General features: G+C 36.7%; 1 protein-coding gene across 1 annotated transcript in view; it reads right to left on the bottom strand.

The window, feature by feature from the left end:
* LOC123560112 (neurexin-4-like) overlaps nt 1-23,826 on the bottom strand; it is a 99,917-nt gene that overhangs the window by 5,792 nt on the left and 70,299 nt on the right. The window contains exons 23-27 of the mRNA XM_053516987.1: nt 18,746-18,868; nt 18,199-18,342; nt 8,436-8,867; nt 8,021-8,065; nt 6,641-6,760 (exon numbers count right to left, since the gene is read on the bottom strand). Coding sequence (XP_053372962.1) covers nt 6,641-6,760; nt 8,021-8,065; nt 8,436-8,867; nt 18,199-18,342; nt 18,746-18,868 — 864 coding nt within the window. The remainder of the gene's footprint in view (nt 1-6,640; nt 6,761-8,020; nt 8,066-8,435; nt 8,868-18,198; nt 18,343-18,745; nt 18,869-23,826) is intronic.

The raw sequence follows: 23,826 nt of genomic DNA, 5'->3' as shown, positions 1-23,826 counted from the left end.
TCAAAAACAGGACGGACTTAAAGGTCCATTACTAAAACCCGAATGAGTATTATATGAAAACCAGAGTTTGTAGCTGAGACTTCCTATTTACTGAAAATATGGCTCACTGCATCAGATCTGACCAAATAGTCATGAATATGTTCAAGAATAACTAACAAATAAACAAAAAATATTGCCTATGTCAAACCGAAAGTATGTTTTCCGACTGCTTACGAACCCGTCGAGCATCTTCGGATTTTTTCGGAAGAATCCTCCGAAACGAGGCTATAATTTATAATAGATATATTAGGCAAAATGTATTATATGCCCAAACGATAACGTGATTTTTACAAACTTAGCAAATGAAATTCAACAATTTTGTAACTCACAAAACCTTCTTGAAAATCATTCTTATAATACAGGTAATAAACAGCTATACTACAAGTTTGCGGAAGGACAATTCAGGCCCTTCCCGAATAAAAGTGTTTTTACAACTTCGTCTGCAAACGTTTTCAGTTAATCTCTTTTCAGTATAGTTTTAAGAATATAAATGAATAACTGTCTTACACTGCGTCAGCAACTTCGGGACTTGGCAAACAAAAAGATTCCGATCCAGAAGAAAAACTAATTTTAAATCAGAAAGGTTCCAACCAAAGAGGATGGCAAGAATTTTCTCGAGGTCTGAGAGCATCTAATGTCCCTCAGGAAATATGTTGGCAACAGACAGCGCTGGTTATGGATACAGAGAGACAGTTCCGATGATGAAGAGGATGGGGATGAATTTTTTGAGACTAGTTCCTACTTACCACCAACTAAGTCTATAAAACGTGAACCCAGAGCTTCATCGTACCAGTCGTGGGAGGCTTATTTACATGGACATTAAAAGAGAGGTAGCGCTTCATACAATTTACTACGATCCTAAACATCCTACGGGATTTTCGGGCGTACAAAAACTGTATCGTCAGCTCGAAAACAGATCAAATCTTTATCTTTAGATCAAGCCAAATCATGGTTGCAGGAGCAGAAAACCTACACGTTGCATAAACCTATTCGTCGAAAATTAAAAGACGTCAAACAAAGGTGGGAGGCATTGAGCATCAGTGGCAGGCGGATTTAGCAGATTTACAGAAGTTAATGAAAGACAATGATCAGCTTCGTTATCTGTTGTGAGTCATTGATGTGTTTTCAAAATACGCTTGGGTTGTTTCAATTTATAATAAAACAGGCCATACTTTGATTCAAGCGTTTGAGTCTATTTTAAAAACTTCAGGTCGATCCCCAAAATCCTTGCAAACTGACAAAGGGTCTGAATTCAAAAATAAAGACTTTCAGAAGTTCTTAAAGTTTCAACATATTCATTTTTTCACCACAGAAAATCCTGAAACTAAATCAAGCACTGTTGAAAGATTTCAAAGAAGTTTGAAAAGTCGCATGTGGAAGTATTTCACACATGAAAAAACGCGACGTTACATTGATATTTTAGATGATTTGGTTCATGCCTACAATCATAGTTTACATCGAGGTATTCAAACAACACCCGCATCGGTCACTGAAAAAACGGAACCTGAAGTATCACAACACTTGTATGGATCGAAAACAAAATCAAAACCAATCTCGGTCAAAGTGGGTGATTGAGTTCGCATCAACAAAACAAAGCGAACTTTTGACAAAGGGTATTTCCCAAACTGGACCAAAGAATTATTCAAGGTCATTCGCATTCGCCGGTCTTTGCCATCAACTGTTCAGTTAGAAGATTTGGGTGGGGAAAATTGAAGGATCCTTTTATTTGCCTGAAATTCAGACTATAAAAGACAAAGATATTTACGAAATTGAATCAGTCCTTGCTCGTCGCATAAGGAAAGTGGGTGGAAGAAAGATCAAAGAAATTAAAGTTCACTGTGAAGGTTATCTAAAGAAATTTGACAGTTGAATTCCAGAAAGTCATTGGTATAAAAGACTCTACATTTTGACAGGATGTCTCAGCCAGATACGGCTAGCGTAGAGGTGGCAGGCAATACTATAACGCTTTGTAAAACTCGTGGTTCAAAAACTCGTCTCACTTATATGTCGCAGATTTTTGCCATTTATTTTGTGTTAGTGGTTTCCATCATTCAACTCTGTCTGCTCAGTAGCACACTTGGTTACATTTTACCAAACAAAGGTTTGGAATTCATCAAACAACCTACGTTGCAAAATCTAGCTATTGGTCACCAGCGATGAATTCGTTTTACATAACGGTGCTCAGTGATAGCTCTATGAGCACGTTTTCTAACAATACCCGGAGTGAATTCAGGACAAAATTACCCAAACCCATTCATGTCAATAAAGATGATAATTCCTTCTCAAACTGTCAATGTGACAAAGGAGGAATCTCAATTTCAAATTGTTACAATGCATCACAAACTTGGCAAGGAATTTAGTAAATTTCCTTCCAGCAAGTGTAGTAAAATCAATGATCAGTACACGTTTCATTGTTGCATCAAATCTGGGGTGTATTTCTCCCAAGAGCATCTCATTACTGAAATCGACAACGTTATTCAAAAAGAACTTGATGACACTCTCCATAAACTGTCCATGGTGTTTCATATTGGTTATTCCAAACCAAAGAGACGTATCAAATTCAATTCTAATACATCGCATGAAGGTATACATTTCCATTCTTAAGCTAGAGAGAGAAAGTCAACATCTGGAAGATGTTTATCCGGGTGATGAAAATCCTTTTCTATACGGTGTGGATTTGAATGTTGGCACTAATCATTTATTCATTTATTCTGATCTTGCAGATTTTACTTTTCTTGGAGATATTGAGGCAACAATTCTTTGTGTGGTTCCATTTGAACCGAGCAAGAGATTCAAATCATGTTCACGAAGAGTTTGTCAATTTGCATTATGTATCAACCTCCAAATCCAGTTTTGATGAAATAGGTATAAATATAATGGATGACACTGGACAAAGCGTTCAGTTTGTTGGTGGCAAGTCTATGGTGAAGTTGCATTTTCGAAAGAAATCACGACTTAACTTATGATCACAATGTATCCCGTGTATCGTGGTGTTCCACGCTAATATGGTCATGGACTCGGATCTATCTTTAAATTAGCTGTAAACACAACTTCTCCTTTTCTAAAAACCCATTGTTAAATCAGCAATTAAGGCCCTCAAACATGAAGGTCTGGGTGCAGTCAAAGATATCATGCCAGGAAAAAATCAAAACAAGTGTTAAAGTCTCGTGGAGAAAAAGGCATTAAAGTCTGTTGGAAAATCAACAGCTTTATCTCTGGGAGAATCTTTGATCAAAACTATAAAAGGTTCAAAACCAAAGTCTCGAAGTCAGTGTTCATCTAAACCTCGTCGAAGAAGGACATTGAGACGTATTCACAGAAGGTTCAGACATTCTGGACCTCTTGATATTTCGACTGAAAAAAATTGATGCAACACGCGAGTGTAGCAAAACAGAACTTGATGTTTCTGCTGTACTTCAAACTATGTCAGCCATGCAAGATGGACAATGGACGGAACATTACCCGATTTCGGCTTTGATAATTCCGCGCCCATCATATTAATTATTCCTCCACAAACGGAAAAATTGACAGATTTGAATCAGTCCTATTTGTACATCAAATTCAAAGTGGTCAAGGCTGATGGAACAGACCTGGAGGCTGGCACTGAAACTTCTGTGGTCAATAACTTTTTCCACAGTATGTTCAGTAGCACTGATCTGTATTTGAACAATAAACTGATTCCGAGCAACACACATACCTATCCGTACAGAGCCTACATTAAAAATCTCCTATCCTACTACAAAGAAGACACACAACTGCGAGCTTTTGAACTCTGGGATAAAGATACAACCACTCATATGCAGGATAATACACGAGCTGGAGCTAATGATGGATGGAAACGTCGCAGAGCTCGTATTGCCGAAAGCAAATCCTGTGAACTCATTGGAAGATTACATCTGGATTTATTCCTACAAGATAAATATCTCCCAAATGGAATTGAAATACGCCTCAAGTTGAACAGAGCCTCCATCAACTTCGGTCTCATGGGCACAGCCGAAGGAAAAGTTGATATCCAGCAAGTTGGATTCAACGTGAGGACGGTTGAATTGCTTTCTGTTGTGGCTAACGATTTGAATCAGGCCATTAGTCAGCGTAACATGAATATCCCGATACGACGCGCTGTATTGAAAACATTCATGATCCCTGATGGACAGAGATCTGAAATTGATGACCACTTGTTTCTTGGACAACTTCCAAAACGACTCATCATTGGTATGGTGAGAAATGTGGATATGAATGGAGACCACCGTACCAATCCGTTTGATTTCAGACATTTCCATTTGTCTAAACTAGAAGTCAGTATCGACCGGAAAACCATTCACAACAAAGACTTCAAACCAGAATTTAAATTGGAGACTGCTTGCGATCCTACATATCACTCTACCAGGCAACAGGAGCTCTTTGACTCAAGAGGTCGATTGGATTGACTATGACAGAATATAAAAGTGGCTACACTCTCTGGGGATTTGATCTCACCGCAGATCAAGGTTGCGAGGAAGGTCAACTTCACCCTATAAAAACGGGGAACCTGAGGATAGATCTTCACTTTGCAGAACAACTTCCTAGCATCGTGAATGTGATAGTGTACGCAGAATTCGACAATCAAATTGAAATCAACGGATTGAGAGAAGTCGTCACAGATTATTAAACATGGATGGTCATGCCTATGCCAGACAACTCAGAGAAGATGCTGAGAAAGTGAAATACCACGAACCGATATTTACAAGAAAACTGAAGAATATGCAAGACACCTTAAACGAATGTGTTGTGGAAGAACTTCAAACACTTATCTTCGATGAAGTGCATAAGAAGTGTTATGGATGTATTGTGGATCATCCCAGTCAGTTTCAGCATCAACTTTGTTCACATCTACGGACGAGTGGGTGGAGGTGTACATTGAAAAAGCTCTCAATCAACTGAATCTCTACAATGTCATGGAAAAATGCTATCCAAAACTTGAGCTCATGGACGTGCATGGCAGTGAGAAAGTACAAACCCTGCATATGTGGGTAGATATAAGGGACAAGTTAGCCCGTCATCAATCAGATCCACGGGGAAGCTGGATGAATATATGGGCAGATCGGGTGAAAGACGCCTGGAATCATGAATACCCATGAACTTCAATACATCTAGGATAAATCTTTATATTGAGAACATTCAATGGAGAAGTATGTCTTAAGGATCATCTACCGAAGCAGAAAACCTGTCATGTGAAAGCTTACATAGTGAACGCACATGACTCAGATAAACCTGGAGAACATTGGGTGGCTATTTACTTCAGAGAAAATACAGCCATCTACTTTGACTCTTAGAGGAAGCTATTCGAATCTACCTGGACAGCAATACCCGAAGCTGGACTAGGGACAACATAAGACTTCAAAGAGGAAGCACTGCCATATGTGGTGTTTACTGCATATTTGCTTTGGACGCTTTAGCCAAAGGATATGATTTAGAGACTAAATTGACTATCAAATTTCGTTTAGAGCCAAGATATTGGCATCTCAATGACAAAGATGTAGGAAGTTGGTTTAAACAATTCTATGGACACTTGTATGCAAAAGCTAGATCACTACCTAAACCTGAACATTGTCAGTGCTGTACAGCAGATCAGTCTGAAAACTTGCTTTAGCTTTGTTTAAATTGTATGTGTTAGACCATGATTATTTGTACCCTTAATGTTCTTTGTTAATACAGTTACTTGTTCAATTAAAAATGTGTACACAAAAACATTCTTGTTTTGTTATTTTCTCCCTATCTAGGGGTTGTAGTAAAGGTGCCATAAACCCATTCCTCAAACGGACCAGTAGTCCTGGTCTTTTCCAACTTAGCCATGTAGATGTTGGTACTCCATGTAAGATCAAATCTCATTGGCTAATTTACTGATTCTCTATCCGGTCCGCGCGATCCCAATATAAGCAAGTACATTGGCCAACAGTTCATCATTCGTTCACAATAGAGCCCATTGCCAAGCAAATTAAGGAGTTGCAACAATTCGAAGCTAGAGCTGCTGTTCTTCAAAACAGTATCCACGATACACTTTGGAGGGAAGAATAGAGGTGGATGGACACCCAACGAAGAACGAATGAGTCGTTAAGGATCATCCGATCCTTAAGAGATAGAGAACAGTGGAGGCGGGCAGAAAGGCAAAGAATCGAGGAGCGATACAAGGGTCGGCGCTACGTCAGGGTTGTTAGGGTTCACCCTATGTCCAAAGGGCCCTGCTGATAGCACCACTGAGTAGAGATGCTACTCAAAAACACAGCGGTCATTTTTTACGAAAGAAAGTACCACCTTTCTCTGATTGTCTATTGCTATTAATAATCATGGTACCCTAAATGGTGATATGGCACTTAGCAACGGACGGGGATGGCAATATTGCACCCTAAATGGTGATATGGCACCCTGGATGAGGATATTGTACCATGGATGTTGTTATGGTACCCTTGTTGGCAATATGGTACCCTGAATGGTGATATGGCCCCTAGCAACAAGCGGGATGGCGATATGGCACCTAGCAACAAGCAGTATGGTGATATGGTACCGGTACCATATCACCAGCCTTTACATCTAACACCAGCCGCGATATTACCTAGATACCCACCTAGTGTTTTCGTTTTCCTTCTTTTAGAGACACAGATGGCAGCAACGATTGCGATGATGATTATAACTCCTCCGATTACCCCGACAGCGATTCCAATCTTAGTTTCCGAACTTTTGTCGTCTGTAACTGATAATATTACATGTAATAAACTTGAATTATATCTAAGTTGTTTCATTCGTCTGAAATATACAAAGATATCCAAGAAACAGCTAGTATATTTTTTGTATGAAAGGCAACTTGTCCTGCTACCGTGCTCGTAAAAGCTTCAATGCAAGCTTCAATGCAAGCTTTTCCATCTTTTAAATGCTATTTTTTCTTGAGTATCAATGAAGTTTTTCCCTATGCACTCTTATGAAAAAAGTTCCATTTTCGTTTCCAAGTCAAAACTGCCCGTAGGCAAAAGCAGTCAGTGCATTAAATGACTTAAAGCAGCATAACAAAAAAAATTTTTTTTAGATATCATGAAATAAATGCTATATTTCTTAAAAAGGCTTTAAAACTTAATTACTGACAAACTTTATGTTACGGAAACACATGAGAAATTGCTGTTTTTAGTACTTTTTGCGATTAAAATCGAAAAGGATATGTCACGCTTTTACTACAGGTAAACTGTCTCCATTATAAATATCTATATTTTGAAGTCATTATTCATGACTTCAGCTAAAGCGCTATTGGTTACGACGACGGGAAAATGTAATTATTGCCGTGGCGGCCCGGGGTTCGATGCCCGATGCGGTCATCTTTTTTTCTTGATTTGGAACTTTTAAATAAATATTTTAGAAACAAAAATTCATATTCTGATGTTTATAATATGACCAAACTTCAATTTGAAAGAAAGATTTTTTTTAGCCAAATCTGCAGGCATGCTGCTTTTACAGCCACATAATGTTAAAAAATAATATGGCAAATAGTCAGCATAACTACACTTAATCAACTTAAGCGATATCAGTGCTTAGTCGCACTTGTGACACATTACGACTCACGAATTTGAAGTTTTGACACATATATCCTTGAGGTCTGTGACTTCTAAAACACCCTCTTGTTACAACTGAAGGAACAGTTAAAGGGGCTCATGTAGGATATATATATATATTCAATTGTAATTATGTCTGTTTAATGAAAGATATTCAACTAATTTTACCAATGCATTACATGTCCATCATGCAATTGCTGTATTATGTTAAATGATGACTGTAGGACTTTACGATGAATTAGCTGCACCATGAGAAAACTAACATAGCACATCTGCGACCAGCATGGATCCATTATGTTCGCTGTCAAACCCTATTGCAATTAGAGAAACCGTTAGCGAACAGCGAACAGCAAATGCATTATGATGCTTTTCTCATGGTGCGGCTTAAAAAAACAAATGTTCATTACCTTGGGAACTCGCTGTCTTTAACTTTTGCTGAACCACACAAACAGCTAAAATATAAAAACGTTGTATTGATAGTTACTTATTTTGCTGGAATTAAAGAGACCCGATTTTGTTATGCGGAATCTGACCGATAATTATTCTAGCAATTTCTAAAACGTAAAGCGCTTATTTCAGCGCGTCAACTGAATATATACAATGTTTTGTATTCTGGTTGTGCAGGAACTGTGGAAACAAAAGTACACATGTATAAATGTACAGCGTTTTAGTAGGGTCATCGAAGAACGAGATGAATTTGTTATTTCTGCCAAGCAATATTTTAGATATATTGTTCCTATGTTTTGTCTATTGTTACAGTATGAATGTATTATTCATATTTCAGAGGAATGTTATTTTTTTAAGTTTGAAAATTAAACTTACTATAATCGGCTACAATGTGGCTTACTGTTGACACTTTTTCAAACACCTCAGTGGAACTGTTTTTGTATGCTACTTCACACACGTAGTCCTTGGCGTCACTAGCTGTCAAGTTTTGTACATCTATACTGACACTTACATATGGATAAGTTGTCAAAGCTCTATCTAGAGAACCGTTAACGATGTAATCTTTATCAGTATTCAACTGCTTATATAGTCTAGGAATTTGCATTCCTCCAGATTCTATCATTGCCAGACATTCAAATTCACCGGATCCCGGTGACGTTTCTTGTTGAATGAGTATATAGTATATGACACTAATATCTGCCGCCGTCACCCGACATGTCATTGTCAGCGGTTCTGTAGTGTTAGTAATGTTGCCTTCTTCAGTACTGTTGAACTCAATACCAAGTAGTGAAAACGAGAAGAGCAAATCTGAAAAGAAAAGTGTGTTTTCAGCATAGAAACTGTTATAACATGTACACAACAGAGTTGTAGGTCACACCTGACTTCACCTTTAAGTACAATTAGTACGAAATAGGTGAAATGACATATTCTGTTACTCACTGAATAGAGGTAAACTGTGGGTTGCCTTTCGCAGAAATAAGGCCTTAAATCGCATATTGTTTTCATACAACTAATCCCCCCGCACCCGCTCCCAACATAACACTTACTACATTTATTACCAGGAATGTCGTCCGTTCTAAGTATGTATATTGTCGGTATAGTTTGGTTTTGAAGAGCGGATTGTTTTTATTATTATCATTATACAAGATTTATATAGCGCCCTTTTCGTGACAAACACGTTCAAAGGCGCTTTACATATAGCAAACGTAGCCACTCAGGGCGCGAAATTCATCCTCTACTTGGATAGACACAGAGTGATCTGACCAGAGGGACAGAGTGAGATAAAGCCACCAGAACAGACAGAGAGAACGTTTTAGATACAGACGTGTCCTTCTAACCTAGTCTAGCTCTTTGCGAATAGACAGTCTGGTTCTTTAACGTGCCCAGTGTATAGCACCGAGACACGTGAAGCCATCTTTCCTGGGAAGAACCAGTACAGGTCTCTATTGTTTCTTTGCTCTTAATGATGGAACGGTCCGCGTTTTTACGTAGTGTTATTGTGGTTCTTAACTTAATATGGCAAGATAAATCATGCTGATTTCTCTAATATAATATACATATATTTAACTGGCAGACGAGTATATTAATTGAAAACCAAACTATAAGCTTTTCGTGACATAACCATCAACACGATATCTGTGTTCCGTATATAAACTACTTGTTTTTCATTTCCAATATGCATATTGCTGTGTACATTCGCAAGGGCTGATTTGTTATGTCAAAATGATTAAAAACTAACTTGAATTTTGTTATTTTTATATGCACACCACACGACACAGCAAGAATCCAAATTCTTGAACGGGTCGGTTTTGCTTGTATTTTGGTCTCCACCAATTAAATTTCGATATGTAAACTTGGTCCAAACATGCAAATTTGATGAACTGGTATCCCCCGCCGAAAAGGGTTTGTGGTGAGGAATGGCAAAAAAATATATCCGACAAAAAGTCAAGGATGTTACTAAGAAGCAAATAATTTCATTAGTTAAATTCAATGCAACAGAAAACAAATGTTTAATGTGTACATGTATGATACTTTGATCCTGACTAAATAAGCTATTTTGAATGGAATATGCTTACTGTAAAAAGTTTAGCTTTTAAAATTAAATGCAGTTATTTGAAACGTGAGCTTGAAGTTTATCTGGAATGAAATACTTCGAGTGGTTTGGAACCAAGTGTTGCTATTTAACATGTACATTTGAACATAAAAGAACAGATGTCCTTAAGAGAACACAATCAAGTAAGATATTTTGAACATGACTTGGGGCGAGGTTGGTGCGGTTACAACTTCACATGTTGAAGGTTTGAACATTTATAAAAAAGAAATTAACAAGGAATGATCGGCGGATTGGCATGACTGGGTGGAGGACCGGGATGGGGATATGATACAACTTGCATAGTAATGGAAGGTTTCAAAAAATCTAAATTATGGGATAAAACAATTTTTGGTAAGGGGGTGGGTTTGGGAGAGGGAGGGGTTGTAACCAAGGCAAGGGGGTGATCAGGTGTGGGTACACAACTTCTCATGTTTATAAAACATGTTCATGGGGAAAAAATGAAAGAAATGTAATGAAATTCTTCCATATGATAAGTTTGTTTATGTACCAATATGTGGATGTTTATACGATTAAAGGGCAATAACTTTGAAGTTACAAAGCAATCCAAATGAAATTGTGTGTGCATAGCCACATTACGGTGATCAAAATTTTGTTGAAGTTTCATAGTCCTAGATCAAATATATCAAAAGTTATGATGCAGAAAATGCAATATTTATAGTACCCTATATATTTAACACTAGAAACTTCTAAGGGCCATAACTCTGGTGATACTTGGGTAATCTGACTGAAACTTGACGGGCCGCATAACCTCATAGTGGTGAACATGTATATAAGTGTTTTGAAATAAATCTAAAATAAGGAATGATTTTTTTTTTGGTGGGGAAGGTGTGTGACCAAGGCAAAGGGATGACCAGGTGTGGGTACACAACTTCACATGTTTATTATAATAAATGTTCATGGAAAAGAATGAAAGAAATTTAATGAAATTCTACCAAATGGGAAGTTTATTATGTACAAATATGTGGATGTTTATACAATTAAAGGGCAATACCTCTGAAGTTACAAAATAAATCCAAACGAAATTGTGTGTACATAACCACATTATGGTGATCTAAATTCTGTTTAAGTTTCATAGTTCTAGGTCAAATATATCAAAAGCTATGATGCAAAAATTGCCATATTTATTGTACCGTCTATAGTTAACTCTAGAAACTTCTAAGGACCATAACTCTGGTGTTACTTGGGCAATCTGACTAAAACGTGATGGGCCGCATAACCTCAAAGTGGTATACAAGTATACAGAATTTTATTGAAATATTCCCAACCACTTCCTAGATATGGCTCCGGGCGGACGTACGAAAGGATGGACGGACGGACGGACGGACGGGCAACGCCAAATTATATCCCTCCGACTTTCGTCATGGGATAATTATAATTATCTGTTACGGTATTAGCATTTACAATATGTACACTTTCAAATTAATTACAAAATCATTTAATGTAAATTTAAATTTTGTATGAACATGTACTTTCAAATATTGCTTTTTTTTCTCAATATTTATCTCTTTTTGCATATGTTGTATATAATTTGTACCTATGATCCTAAAACTACACATGGCATTGGATACTGTTCATGGGTAATATCTAATATTTTAATCAGTGTATCAAAGGTTAAGGTCACAATAACGGTTAGTACAGAACTAATCGCCCAATATCTGAAGAATGCCTTGATCTACGATCTACAACCTTGATAGGTAAATTGACAACGGACATTGGATGGCCCTATGCTTCTTGATTTTAAGATAAATAGGTCAAAACTGAGCTGCGCAATGAGAAAACCAACATAGTGGCTTTGCGACCAGCATGGATCCAGACCAGCCTGCGCAACCGCGCAGTCTGGTCAGGATCCATGCTGTTCGCTTTCAAAGCCTATTGGAATTACAGAAACCGTAAGCGAACAGCATGGACCCTGACCAGACTGCGCGGATGCGCAGGCTGGTCTGGATCCAATATGGTCGCAAATCCGCTCTTTTGGTTTTCCCGTGGCACGACTCAAATGTCAGAGTTAATTATCATTGACTGGTTTCCTTTTACATACATGTTCCATAGTATTACTCTCATTATCTAACATTTATCATTTTTTATGCCCCCGGCATCTACTGATGCGGGAGGCATATAGTGATTGTCCTGTTCGTCTGTCCGTTCGTTCGTTCGTGCGTCCGTCCGTATGAGGTTAACTAAATGGGACCGTTTCGTCTGGCACCAATACCTCTTACTAGAATGACTTGACACTAATGCAGATGTAACCTGTGACCATTATCTCTTCACACATCACCTGACCTCAGTTTGACCTTGACCTTGACCTCATTTTGGACTTAGGATGCTTTAGAGGGCCATATCTTGGTTAACCAAATGGGACAGTTTCGTCTAGCATCAATACCCTTTACTAGAATGACTTGATACTAATGCAGATGTAACCTGTGACCATTCCTCATCTTCACACATCACCTGACCTTAGTTTGGCCTTGACCTTGACCTCATTTTGGACTTAGGTTGCTTTAGAGGGCCATCTCTTTGTTAACCAAACGGGACCGTTTCGTCTAGCATCAATACCCTTTACTAGAATGACTTGATACTAATGCAGATGTAACCTGTGACCATTCCTCATCTTCAAACATCACCTGACCTCAGTGTGACCTTGACCTCGTTTTGGACTCAGGTTGCAAAATCTATCGACAAGGATGGCGCCGGGGCATCAAGCGTTTATTGAACGCACCTCCTTGTTTCCTTTATTCTTCTTTTTCAGCTTGATATTTCTTGCGTTTTAGGCAAATTGTTTATTTGCTAAATAAGAGTACACATTTCCATTTAAAACGAATTAACATAAAATTATGTCCACCAGAAATCTAAGGATATGATAACAATTTTTATTTTATTCTTTATAATGATTGACTGTCAACTGCTGCAATTCATTTTCAAACACAGTTTCTGCAAAATGGGTCTAACTTCTTTCTTCTGTGTCTGTCCCTGTCCAGATTTCCTACCATGATATAGAAAGTGATGTTGTTTGTCACTCTATCCGATCAACACCACACAAGATCAAAACATCTTTTTTTTTTCGGTATAGATCTTAACAGCGTTTATTAATCTTCCAAATGACCTCAAGTCCCTGTAAACCATTTTAACCAAACATCATCAGGCAATTTATTTTCAATAGCCGGAAGTTATTTCAGACCAACACAGTTGTTCGTAATGAAAAGGTTTCTCGTGTTCAAGGGTCAAAGTTTCAATGCATTGCTATTATACTTGCACCCCGAAACCTTAATAGGCAAGAGCATGGTCTTGGTCTGTCTACTGTCCAGCAGTGCCTGTTCAAAACAAAAGTATGTTTTGTTATAGATTTGTTATGTAATCTGATACATGATCGAATTCCAGCAAAGGGAGGTTTCATCTCAGTTTGAATATACTGTGACGTGTAACCACTCTGATACATGATCGAATTCCAGCAAAGGGAGGTTTCATCTCAGTTTGAATATACTGTAACGTGTAACCACTCTGATACATGATCGAATTCTAGCAAAGGGAGGTTTCATCTCAGTTTGAATATACTGTAACGTGTAACCACTCTGATACATGATCGAATTCCAGCAAAGGGAGGTTTCATCTCAGTTTGAATATACTGTAACGTGTAACCACTCTGATACATGATCGAATTCCAGCAAAGGGAGGTTTCATCTCAGTTTGAATATACTGTAACGTGTAACCACCCCGATACATGATCGAATTCCAGCAAAGGGAGGTTTCATCTCAGTTTGAATATACTGTAACGTGTAACCACTCTGATAATATATATGTTAGAAATAAAGGGGAACTGACCTTACTGTAAAGTATTAGAACCTTGGTCTACCTGTGAGTGGACTTGACAGATGGGACATATTCAAAACAATGCAGACGGCATTTCAATGAACGAGTTATTAATCATTAAAATATAATCAATGTCGAATAGATATGTTTTAAATATTTATTTACTAGATTTATGCTAATGCCAGAATTAAAGGGAATTCTTATAGTTTTTTATGCGCATCTTTCTGCGCAGCCGACACTTTCTATGGAAAACTGAAGTGAAGTCAACATTTGTTGAAACATGTGACAGACAATCTTAAATATGAGGAATCTTGAATGAAATAACATTTTTGTTATGGTCTATCAGTTACCAAATGTTGATACTGGTTAACGTTGTATTGACAAATATCATGCATGACAGGTATCTTGCCATTTTTGTGGTTGTGTTTTCACATCGCATTTTAGTACAAAGACAGTGTTGTATATATAATGTAAGGCAATTTACTTAGTACCGATAAGACAATATCACCTTTCAGATTATCCAGTATTCAATTATAGAAAGAATTAAGAATTTTTAAAACTTTTTTGACTTCTACCAGATACACATGTAATCAATTTGGTCAGGTTCGCGCCATTTTTCGTCCGAACTGGTGTTGTATTCAAGCGGTCTTAACATAAAATCTAGCCTTGTGAACCATACATTTTTAGCCATTTTTATGCTCACAATACAATTATTTATACATGTACACAAGAAAAACAGGAAAAAATTCTATGAAACAGTTTTTTTCGAAATTAAAAAAAAAATAGTCTTCACTTTGGGTATTTTTCATCGAAAAATGTTCACAGAGGTGAATATGAAAGAAGATTTTTTTTCGTTTGTACCAATTATTGTAAGGATAAAGTATTACAAATATGACTCTGATATCAAGTAAGTGTATAATAAAATCTGTAAAGAGAATAAACCTTATTGTGCTTTCTTGATATATATTTTGGTTGGTATTTATAAAAAAGCAGAAAATCATGAAAATGTTGAAAAATCGCTGGCAGTTTCAGCAACAGTGGGTGTATTCAAAACAATTTTTCACAAAAACAAGGCCGGCGACCCATTGTTTTTATTTGTTCATTGTTTTCAGCACAGATTTTCCTATCATATATGTGAATTTGAAAAAAAATCTATGAAAGGAAAAAAACTGTAGGAATTCTCTTTAAGCAATGAATGTCGAAGTGTTAATATTAGTCTATGTAGCTTTCCAATTCGTTGTTCCTGTAGAATCTAGAATAATATTTACATTGATGTTGGTCAGTTCCACCTGGTCTTAGTAATAATGTTAGTAAGTAGGAATGTTAGTAATTAAATGATATTGCGATTCCGCCAAATGTTTCCGTAAATAATTATTTGTGACGTTCTGGCCAAAAAGGTGGAATGAAAAGCCGCAGATCAACGCGCACGTTCCCTTTTAGAATCACCCGCTCTGTGATACTTTAGATCCAGGCTGAATAGCGGTACTCTGGTAGCTCTATCCAATCATATTCTTGAATTCGGTAAAAACGCCATTCTCATCCAATCAAAAAAGCTTTCGGATTTTCCAATCAAAAAAGTATTCATCCGCCTTATAAAGTGAAGTTCTTACGCGGATATAAAATAACAACAAATAAAATAAAATTATATGTAAAAATACCAAGCCAAAATGAACTCTATTAAATTAGTGTAATTTTACCTTGACGGTACAGGACGGTATTTATGTCAAAGAGTACTTTCACGCAATAAATAGTTTACACGAACAAAATGACGTCACAAGTCAACAATCACAATTTTAACAGAGAGTTACAGAAATTTACTTGCAACGTAAATAAAGTTATCGTCACTAAAGGTGAGGTTTCTAGGTAATGTGTAGCTTATCCAGTTAATCAACATCGAGTCTGAATGCTGCCCAGTGTATTTAAGTTTGCTGTTGCAGCATTTTCATCCATTTCCACGACCAGGAAATGTCCGGTGGAGGTATGTATTAATGAGGTTCCCGTATAGTTTTATGGTAAGAAAAGACTCTAGAATTGTTCATTAGCCTTGACAATGGGGAGATTTATGCAAATTTTTATTACAAAAGATACAACAATAAATTGATGAACCATACAATTATTGAAAGCCAGAGCAAAAACCACAAGGGTACCACACATTACAATACGTATACGCATATTGGGATACTCTGAATTTAAGTGGGGGGGGGGGAGTGGGGAGCAAAGATATTTCTTCATAACCATAACCGGTGAAAGCTTTCTTATACGAACATGATCGGACCAGAAAACAAGTCCTGATAAGAGGGGTATTCGGATTAGAAAGGTTTTTAATTTTGATCGAAAATTTGCTTGCTTTGGGTTTGGCGCCTTTATATAACAGTATTTCAGTTCTTTTAGAGCGGGCAGTTAACCTTACTAGTGTTCCTGGATCCTGTACCTGTAACTTCCAGCTTTCCCACATGAATCAGAGGTGGGGGTGAATGATTTCAGACACAATGTCCTTTATCAAATCGCCATGGAGAACAAACGACTCTTCCGGTAATCGAACTCGCGACCCTGCGATTCGTAGATCAACGCTTTCACTTTTGAACGTGAATGGATTAATAAATATAATCAATGTATATGTTTGGCTTTTGTTAAGTGTGTTGTCAAATTTTATGTTAATATAAAATTTACTGTCAATTAAACATTGATTTCACCAGTCTTACATTCACAGAAGGTAGATATAAGAGAAGTTTACTGTTCCGGGTTTTCTAGTGATCTGGTTAACGGGAATCAAATACCTGCTTTAAATGAACTGACCGCACAAGAATATGACTATTGACATGAAGGTACAAGATAACCACATTTATAAACCCCTTTTACATTTGCAGTGCTTATTATAGATATATATTTTTTTATTAAATTTGGTTCAGATACTTTACTTGCATCCTTCAAGCCTTTGGTAACTGCAAGTATCTACAAATTAAACATCTGACTTGACTTGTGATTATCAGAGTTAGTAAGCCTATTGTTTGTTGACACTTTCTTAAAGCGCAATGATTTACAAGAGATCACAGAGTGATCTTGGCGGCCACCATTGAGCCATTTTTGAATGTTCCAAATTTCAAAACTAATATAAAAATCTCCAATATATTAGAGATACACTAAAAATTAATACAAAAATGTCTAACCGACACATGTTACCACAGAAAAATGTATTTACTTTTTACATAAGACTAATAAAAAAATATAATAAAACATGAATTATTGAAAATCTAAAAATAGAATTTCTAAAGATAGACTATTTCTTGGAAGTAAAGGGGAAGTAACTCAGTACAAAAGTAAACAAGAGAGATGACACCATTAATGTGTTATATTTATTTTTATCTTATCACGGAAACAAAGAATGCACATATAATTATTTGTTTTATAACTAATAATTAAATCAATACCCTAAACAAGAGAGATGATGTCATAAATGAGTTATATGCAATTATTATTTATCTTATTATGGAAACAAAAAATGTATATATGATTACTTATATCATTACTTATAATTAAACCCAGAAATTTCAGTACTAGACAAATTAATCATCAGTCTACTCGGATAGTCCATTCACTGCCAAGTTGTAATAGGAAAATAATGGACAACTTGAAGCATTATCTCATTATTGTCTGCAGAGTTTATGACCCTTCCACAGGTAAGGCCGTAAAAACCCATTAACTACTTGGAGAGCCACTGGATATAAAATTATATTATAAATCAAAATATACAAAGGGCCATAACTCAATAAAGATTGTTGAACCAGTCTGATTTTCAGAAGAACCCAGCTAGGGCACCAATACATCATTCTGACAAAGTTTGGACAAAATCTGCCCAGTAGTTTCTGAGGAGATGCGATAAAGAGAAATTGTTAACGGACGGACGGACGGACGCATACTGATTTGAATAGCCCACCATCTAAACAGACTCAGCAGTGTCAAGAATGAGAACGTTTAAATTCAGAATAATTACAAATTATGTCAAAGGTTCAGAACAGAGGGGATTTTATACAGATATCTCAAGAGTGTGTTCGTTTTCCGGAGTAGAAATGTTTCTGGTTACAAGGGTATCTTTAAAAAAGAGAAAGAAAAAGAATTTCGGGAGCAAACAATTAATTCGATTTAGAGAGATTTTCTGAATTAGAGGGATTCAGATGAAAGAGGTTCAAATGAAAAATGATTGGATAGTGTCAGAAATGTTACCTCCGTCGGTTAGAGTTTTTCCTCCTCTGTCTTTTGAAGGAGGCGGGACCGGGTTCCCACAAACTGGACTGTATACCCGCTCCTCAACTGGATCAGGTGCATGTGTTAGTTCCTCAAATTCACATGTTTCCTTGTGCACCCTGCCTAGAAGTAGGCAATTACACAAAACAGGTAAAAAATGTATGAATACAATATCAAAATATACAATATGTAGTAGAAAGTGTATATACAGAATTTATATTTTGTATGGTTCTAAGCGACTTCCATCTAAGATTCGAGCTAAATCGGACCGGAGCAAACTGCATTTTTCCATTTCATCGAATGACAATTTTCCATTACATGGAATGCTGCTTTGAAAAAGACACAACAAAATGTCAATTTTGTAAAGTTTACTCGACACATTTAGCATCCGTTACAGTTGATTTTTAGAGTTATATATGTCTGTTAATCAACGATCTGGTTCTACTAAATCAAAGCATTCCCTCTAACTCATTGAAAAAAAATATAAACGACGGAAATAAATGTTCCCATATTTTTACATCTTTACCTTCAGGGGCAAACGTGACGAAGTTGGGTTTTGGATCCTGAAATGCCGTCTTCAGTGGGAATGTACCGTCTATCTCCATGCGAAAGATACAACCATAAAACCCACAACACGATCTCTCGGTGTCTATATATAAAAAATACACGCCTAGATATAGACAATCATTAATTCATCCAGGTATTTTTACACCTACGATAAGATACGGATATTATTCGGTATGTTGCCAGTAGTTAAACATAACATTACATGAAATACAACCAGAAATACATCTACATTGTATGTAGATGGATGCAATATTCTATAAAAGTTTTTTTCTTATTCTCATGCCTACCATATTTGAAATTCAGTAAATTTCATTTGTTTGTTGTTTTATTTTTGTTTGTTATGGGTTTAATGCCATTTTTTCAACAGTATTTCAGTTATGTTACGGCGGACAGTTAACCTAATCAGTGTTCCTGGATTCTGTAACAATACAACCTGTTTTCCGCAAGTAAACGCCACCTTACCCACATGAATTATCAGAGGTGAAGGACGAATGATTTCAGACATATTTTTTTTATCAAATCGTCAGAGAGATCATACGCCCCACTCGGGGATCGACTCCCGACCCAGCAATCCGTAGACCAACGCTCTCCCTACTGAGCTAAGCGGGCGGGCTAAATTTCGCCGAATCAAATCCTGTTAGCGCTTTTGCTATTTTTGAAATGGATTCTATAACATAAATAACCTTCAGTCAGTACTCTGCTATAAGTACTTTGATATAAAGTCGGGTCTGGATAAATGCAGCTTGAAAATTAAAATGCAGTGTTTGATTCTTTCGGCCTAACGTGACCTTGACCTTAGAAAGACAATTTCTAAGCAATGCAACATTAATAGTATTATTAACATTCCCTACTAAGTTTAAAATCAGGAAAAGAATATAACAGATATGGCACAGACATGAAAATATAGAAGATATTACCATTTTGACCAGTTGTGAGCATGACACAACGAAACGAATTCTGAAAATAGGTCAAATGATTATCTGCAGTGTACACCCCAAGTGTGGGGTTCAAAGAAGTTTACATGTATACGAACACCAAGTTGAAATAATAAGTTTGGATTAAGGGTATCACAGTTATTGCAATATTTCCAGAACCCTTTGACCAAACCCACAACCTTGACCCTTCAAGATAGGATAACAGAGTCTGTGGACTGTACTCTGCAAAGTCCATGTTAACTTAAATTGAAGCAGAATAACAGTTAAAAGTCATTGCCCGGACTGACAACAATTGTTTGCAACACACATCAGAAAGAATTGTGATACACATGTACATTTATTAATAATATATGTCATGTGTTTACGAATCGGATAGAAATATCCTCCCCGAGGGCACCTGCGCATTGGGTGGTAATGAGGCTTGCCGAATTACCGCCCATGCGCAGTTGGCCGATGGACGGAAATTTTTACATCCGATTTGTAAATACATGACTGATATTTTTTCTTGCATATCGTATACATGTTAGCTATTTATTCTGGCAGATTTTTTTTCTTGCATACCGTACTTTACAAATAACAGGTAGAAATACTTTCTTTGTAGCATTCTTTCTTATAGCAGAGTGCGGGAAATTAACGTCCGTAAGCAGAAGTGACGTCATGATATTTTTCGTTACGCACAATAACAAAGTTCCACTTTAGTTTCATAGTTTGTAGCGTTCTTATGGTAAACTAACGTATTTTTGTAATCGAGAAATATACTATAAGGAACAGAGTGAAACTATCAAGGTAGTACCTGCTTTTTTCGTATTTTTACATAAACAATATTTTATTAGTGCATGAACCACTGGTTGTCATTAACAGCACGAGAGTCATTTGGCATTGGGTGCCAGATGGGTTTTGCCGGCATGGGTAAAATCAACGGAAACGCCAGTCTGGTGTGCAAGAAACTAAAGTGTGTCCCGGACAAACAAATAACTGCTACAGACTTTGACCTTTTAGACCCCCCCCACCCATTACAAAATTATAATCAATAAAAATAAGTGTCAGGAAAAAGACATATTCTATGACTCTTTTGATCCCTCCTGGCCTTCGAGACTAAATAAAGGAGTAGACCACGTGCACTGCACTCAACAATTCTGTTAAAAGTATTTGTGCCATGTTTACATAATATTGGAAAATGGGTTACAAAGTTTTGGCCTGGACAATGTGTCCAGACAAGGAGAAGATACTATGAGTTTTTGATCCATTCCATCCCAACTGATCTTGACTTCTAAACTGGACGATGGTGTCGGTGCAATGCACTCCGGACCCAGAGAGGCAAACTAAAGGACAGATGAACAAAATGATTGCTACAAGGCTTCCGCCAACAGACAGGGCATTGGATATTGTAAAAACTGTCAGTGACAACAGATTTGTTTTTGTTTGAGTCTCCGTGTTAACTCCGTTAGAGCATGTATTACATATACTTAGCACTTCATCAGGCAGCATTTTTAACTGGCGATTCAGTTGTTTCTATGATAAAAACAAGTAAAATTAAAGTTGTAGGACACTGAACTTGGAGGCAAAAATGACCCAAAATGCACAACTTGCGCGACCTGCGCCGTATTATCTGCAAATGACTGACATAAAAAATACGTATCTTTAAACGCAAGTGACCAGATGAAAATGATAGTGGTAAGACAACTGTCTCATAACCGTTTATTTTTATCGCAAATATGAGCTGAATCTGCATGGATTGGTGACCGTTTCCATTTCGTCTGACGTGCGTTACCGCATGTTAGATTAAGGACCCGTCCGTCTTAGCGGATCTAGGAAAAAAGGGACCACGATGCGAAACTGACCTCTGTGCATTTTATTAAATATTCTGACTAATTTTCATTAAGATTGGACCAAAAAGGTAGTCTCTTTTAAAGTGTCAACAAGTATTTCCTTCAATATGACATAGTGACAATGTTTTTGAGCCAAGATGACCTACATCCGAATTTGACCCAGATTTCATCAATGCAATCATTATGACCAAATTTCATCAACCTCAGTTGAAAAATACAGCCTCTATCGCACTTCTGATTTGTCCTAGCGATATGGTTTTTGACACCGGATGACACAAATTCAAACTTGACCATAATTTTATCAAGGCTTACACAATGTTTTCCTATGATTTGACCTATTTACCTAGTTTTTGACCTCAGATGACCCATATTTTAACTAACTTGAACTAGATTTCATCAAGGCCATCATTCTGACTAAATTTTGTGAATGTCCAGTGAAAAATGCAGCCCCTATTGCATACAAAAGGTTTTTTTCTTCAATTTGACCGGGTGACCCAGCTTTTGACCCTAAATGACCAATATTCAAATTCCAACTAGATTTCTGATCACATTTCATGAAGATCCGGCGTAAAATGCAGCCCCTGAATACACAACGTTTTTCTTTGATTTGACCTAATGATCTACTTTTAGAACTCAGATAACCCATATTCAAACTTGACTTGGATCATACTGACCAAATTCATCAACCTCAATTAAAAAATACAGCCTCTTTCGCATACACAAGGCTTTTCTTTGATTTGACCTAGTGACCTAGTTTTTGACCCCAGATGACCCAATTTCGAACTTAGTTTAGATTTCATCAAGGTTAACATTCTTGACAAAACTTCATTAGCCCAACCATGGCCTTCAAAGTTAACACTAAAAAGCCAAGTTGATTTATTGACTTTATTATAGCATGAACTTGAATATAAATAAGTAAAATCTCATACCAATATACCGTGTTCAGGAGACTATCTTAAGGATAATTTAATTGCTTACAATGTGTAAGTTTTAAAGGGTACAAACAGGAGCAATACGAGACTTTCTTCTGGCTAGGAACATTGCAAATAAAATTGAGGTATTATAAAGACCAATTACAAGAAATGGAGTAACTAAAAAGGTAGAAGTAAAGAATGCGAAAAATACTCTACGATGCCAAATTAAACTATTGTCTTGAACTCTTGAACCTTTGTTAACAATTTTGCATATTTTGACTAGTCTGCCTATATACATGTATTCAAAAAAAGAGGCATAGAAATTGACTTTGATGACATTATTTTGTTGATGCCCGACAGCCAGGTTCAATGTTAACTTTATAAAAATTGGAAACTTTTCGGGGGCTGTCGCCTTCCAAGGGTCATAGTAAGGACACAGCACAAGGTCAAAGGTCAATAAGTGCATTTTGCTATAAACTTCAGATTTAAACCATTTTTGCTATATTCTTATACAGACTTGTAATGTTTCGATGATTATTATGAATCTGAGAAGGGAAATTAATTACTTCAAATAGATTTACTGCATTTGAAACTGGCATAATTCAAAACGACCAAAGTTATTTAAATAGTATGAGCTTAACTTTCCGTACGCTCTGATAGTTTGTTCATTTGTGGATGTTATCTTTTTCATGTTTCTAAAATTTCCGTTTTCAGTCTAAAATTTCCATAATGGCAGGTTGGTTACCTGTTAGATTGTCTGTTTGAACAGAACAGGTAGAAAACTTCTATGGCGAGTATTTTATAAAGACTAGTACAGTCAAACTTCATTTGCTCGAATTCGGATTATCCATTTACTACTTTTGACTCGAACTCAGTGTCAGGTCTATATAATGTATAATTCACGATGGCTTGTGCTACTGATATCTCTAACACATTTTGCTTGTCCCATCGAGCTCTAGAGAACATAGTTTGGCTGTACTAACTGTTGACAGATCTAAAGATTCCTTCGGAAACACAGAATTGCAGGACGTAAAAATAGCAAACTCTGTTTGATTAAGTCTGTTTGTGAGATAATATGACATGTGAAAATTCCCTTAATCATTATCTAAAATGGTCTATGCTGTCAATCAAAACTCTATTCCATTGGTTTATGCATGTGTTGTAGCAATTTCATGAATGTTTGGGCGTTTAGAAATACTATCTATGTATAAAAATCAAGCGATATCAAAGTGTAAATATAAGAGGCGCAAATGTTATGTTTTGTATGTGTGTGTGTGTGTGTGTGTGTGTGTGTGTGTGTGTGTGTGTGTGTTCTTTCTTTTTTTCATTCCATCAGCATGAAAATGTTACTTTTCATATTTT

The sequence above is a fragment of the Mercenaria mercenaria genome, chromosome 10 (genome assembly GCF_021730395.1).
Source record: "Mercenaria mercenaria strain notata chromosome 10, MADL_Memer_1, whole genome shotgun sequence".
NCBI classification, from domain to species: domain Eukaryota; kingdom Metazoa; phylum Mollusca; class Bivalvia; order Venerida; family Veneridae; genus Mercenaria; species Mercenaria mercenaria.
Note: the sequence above shows the minus strand (reverse complement) of the source record. Positions and strands in the feature narration are given on the sequence as shown.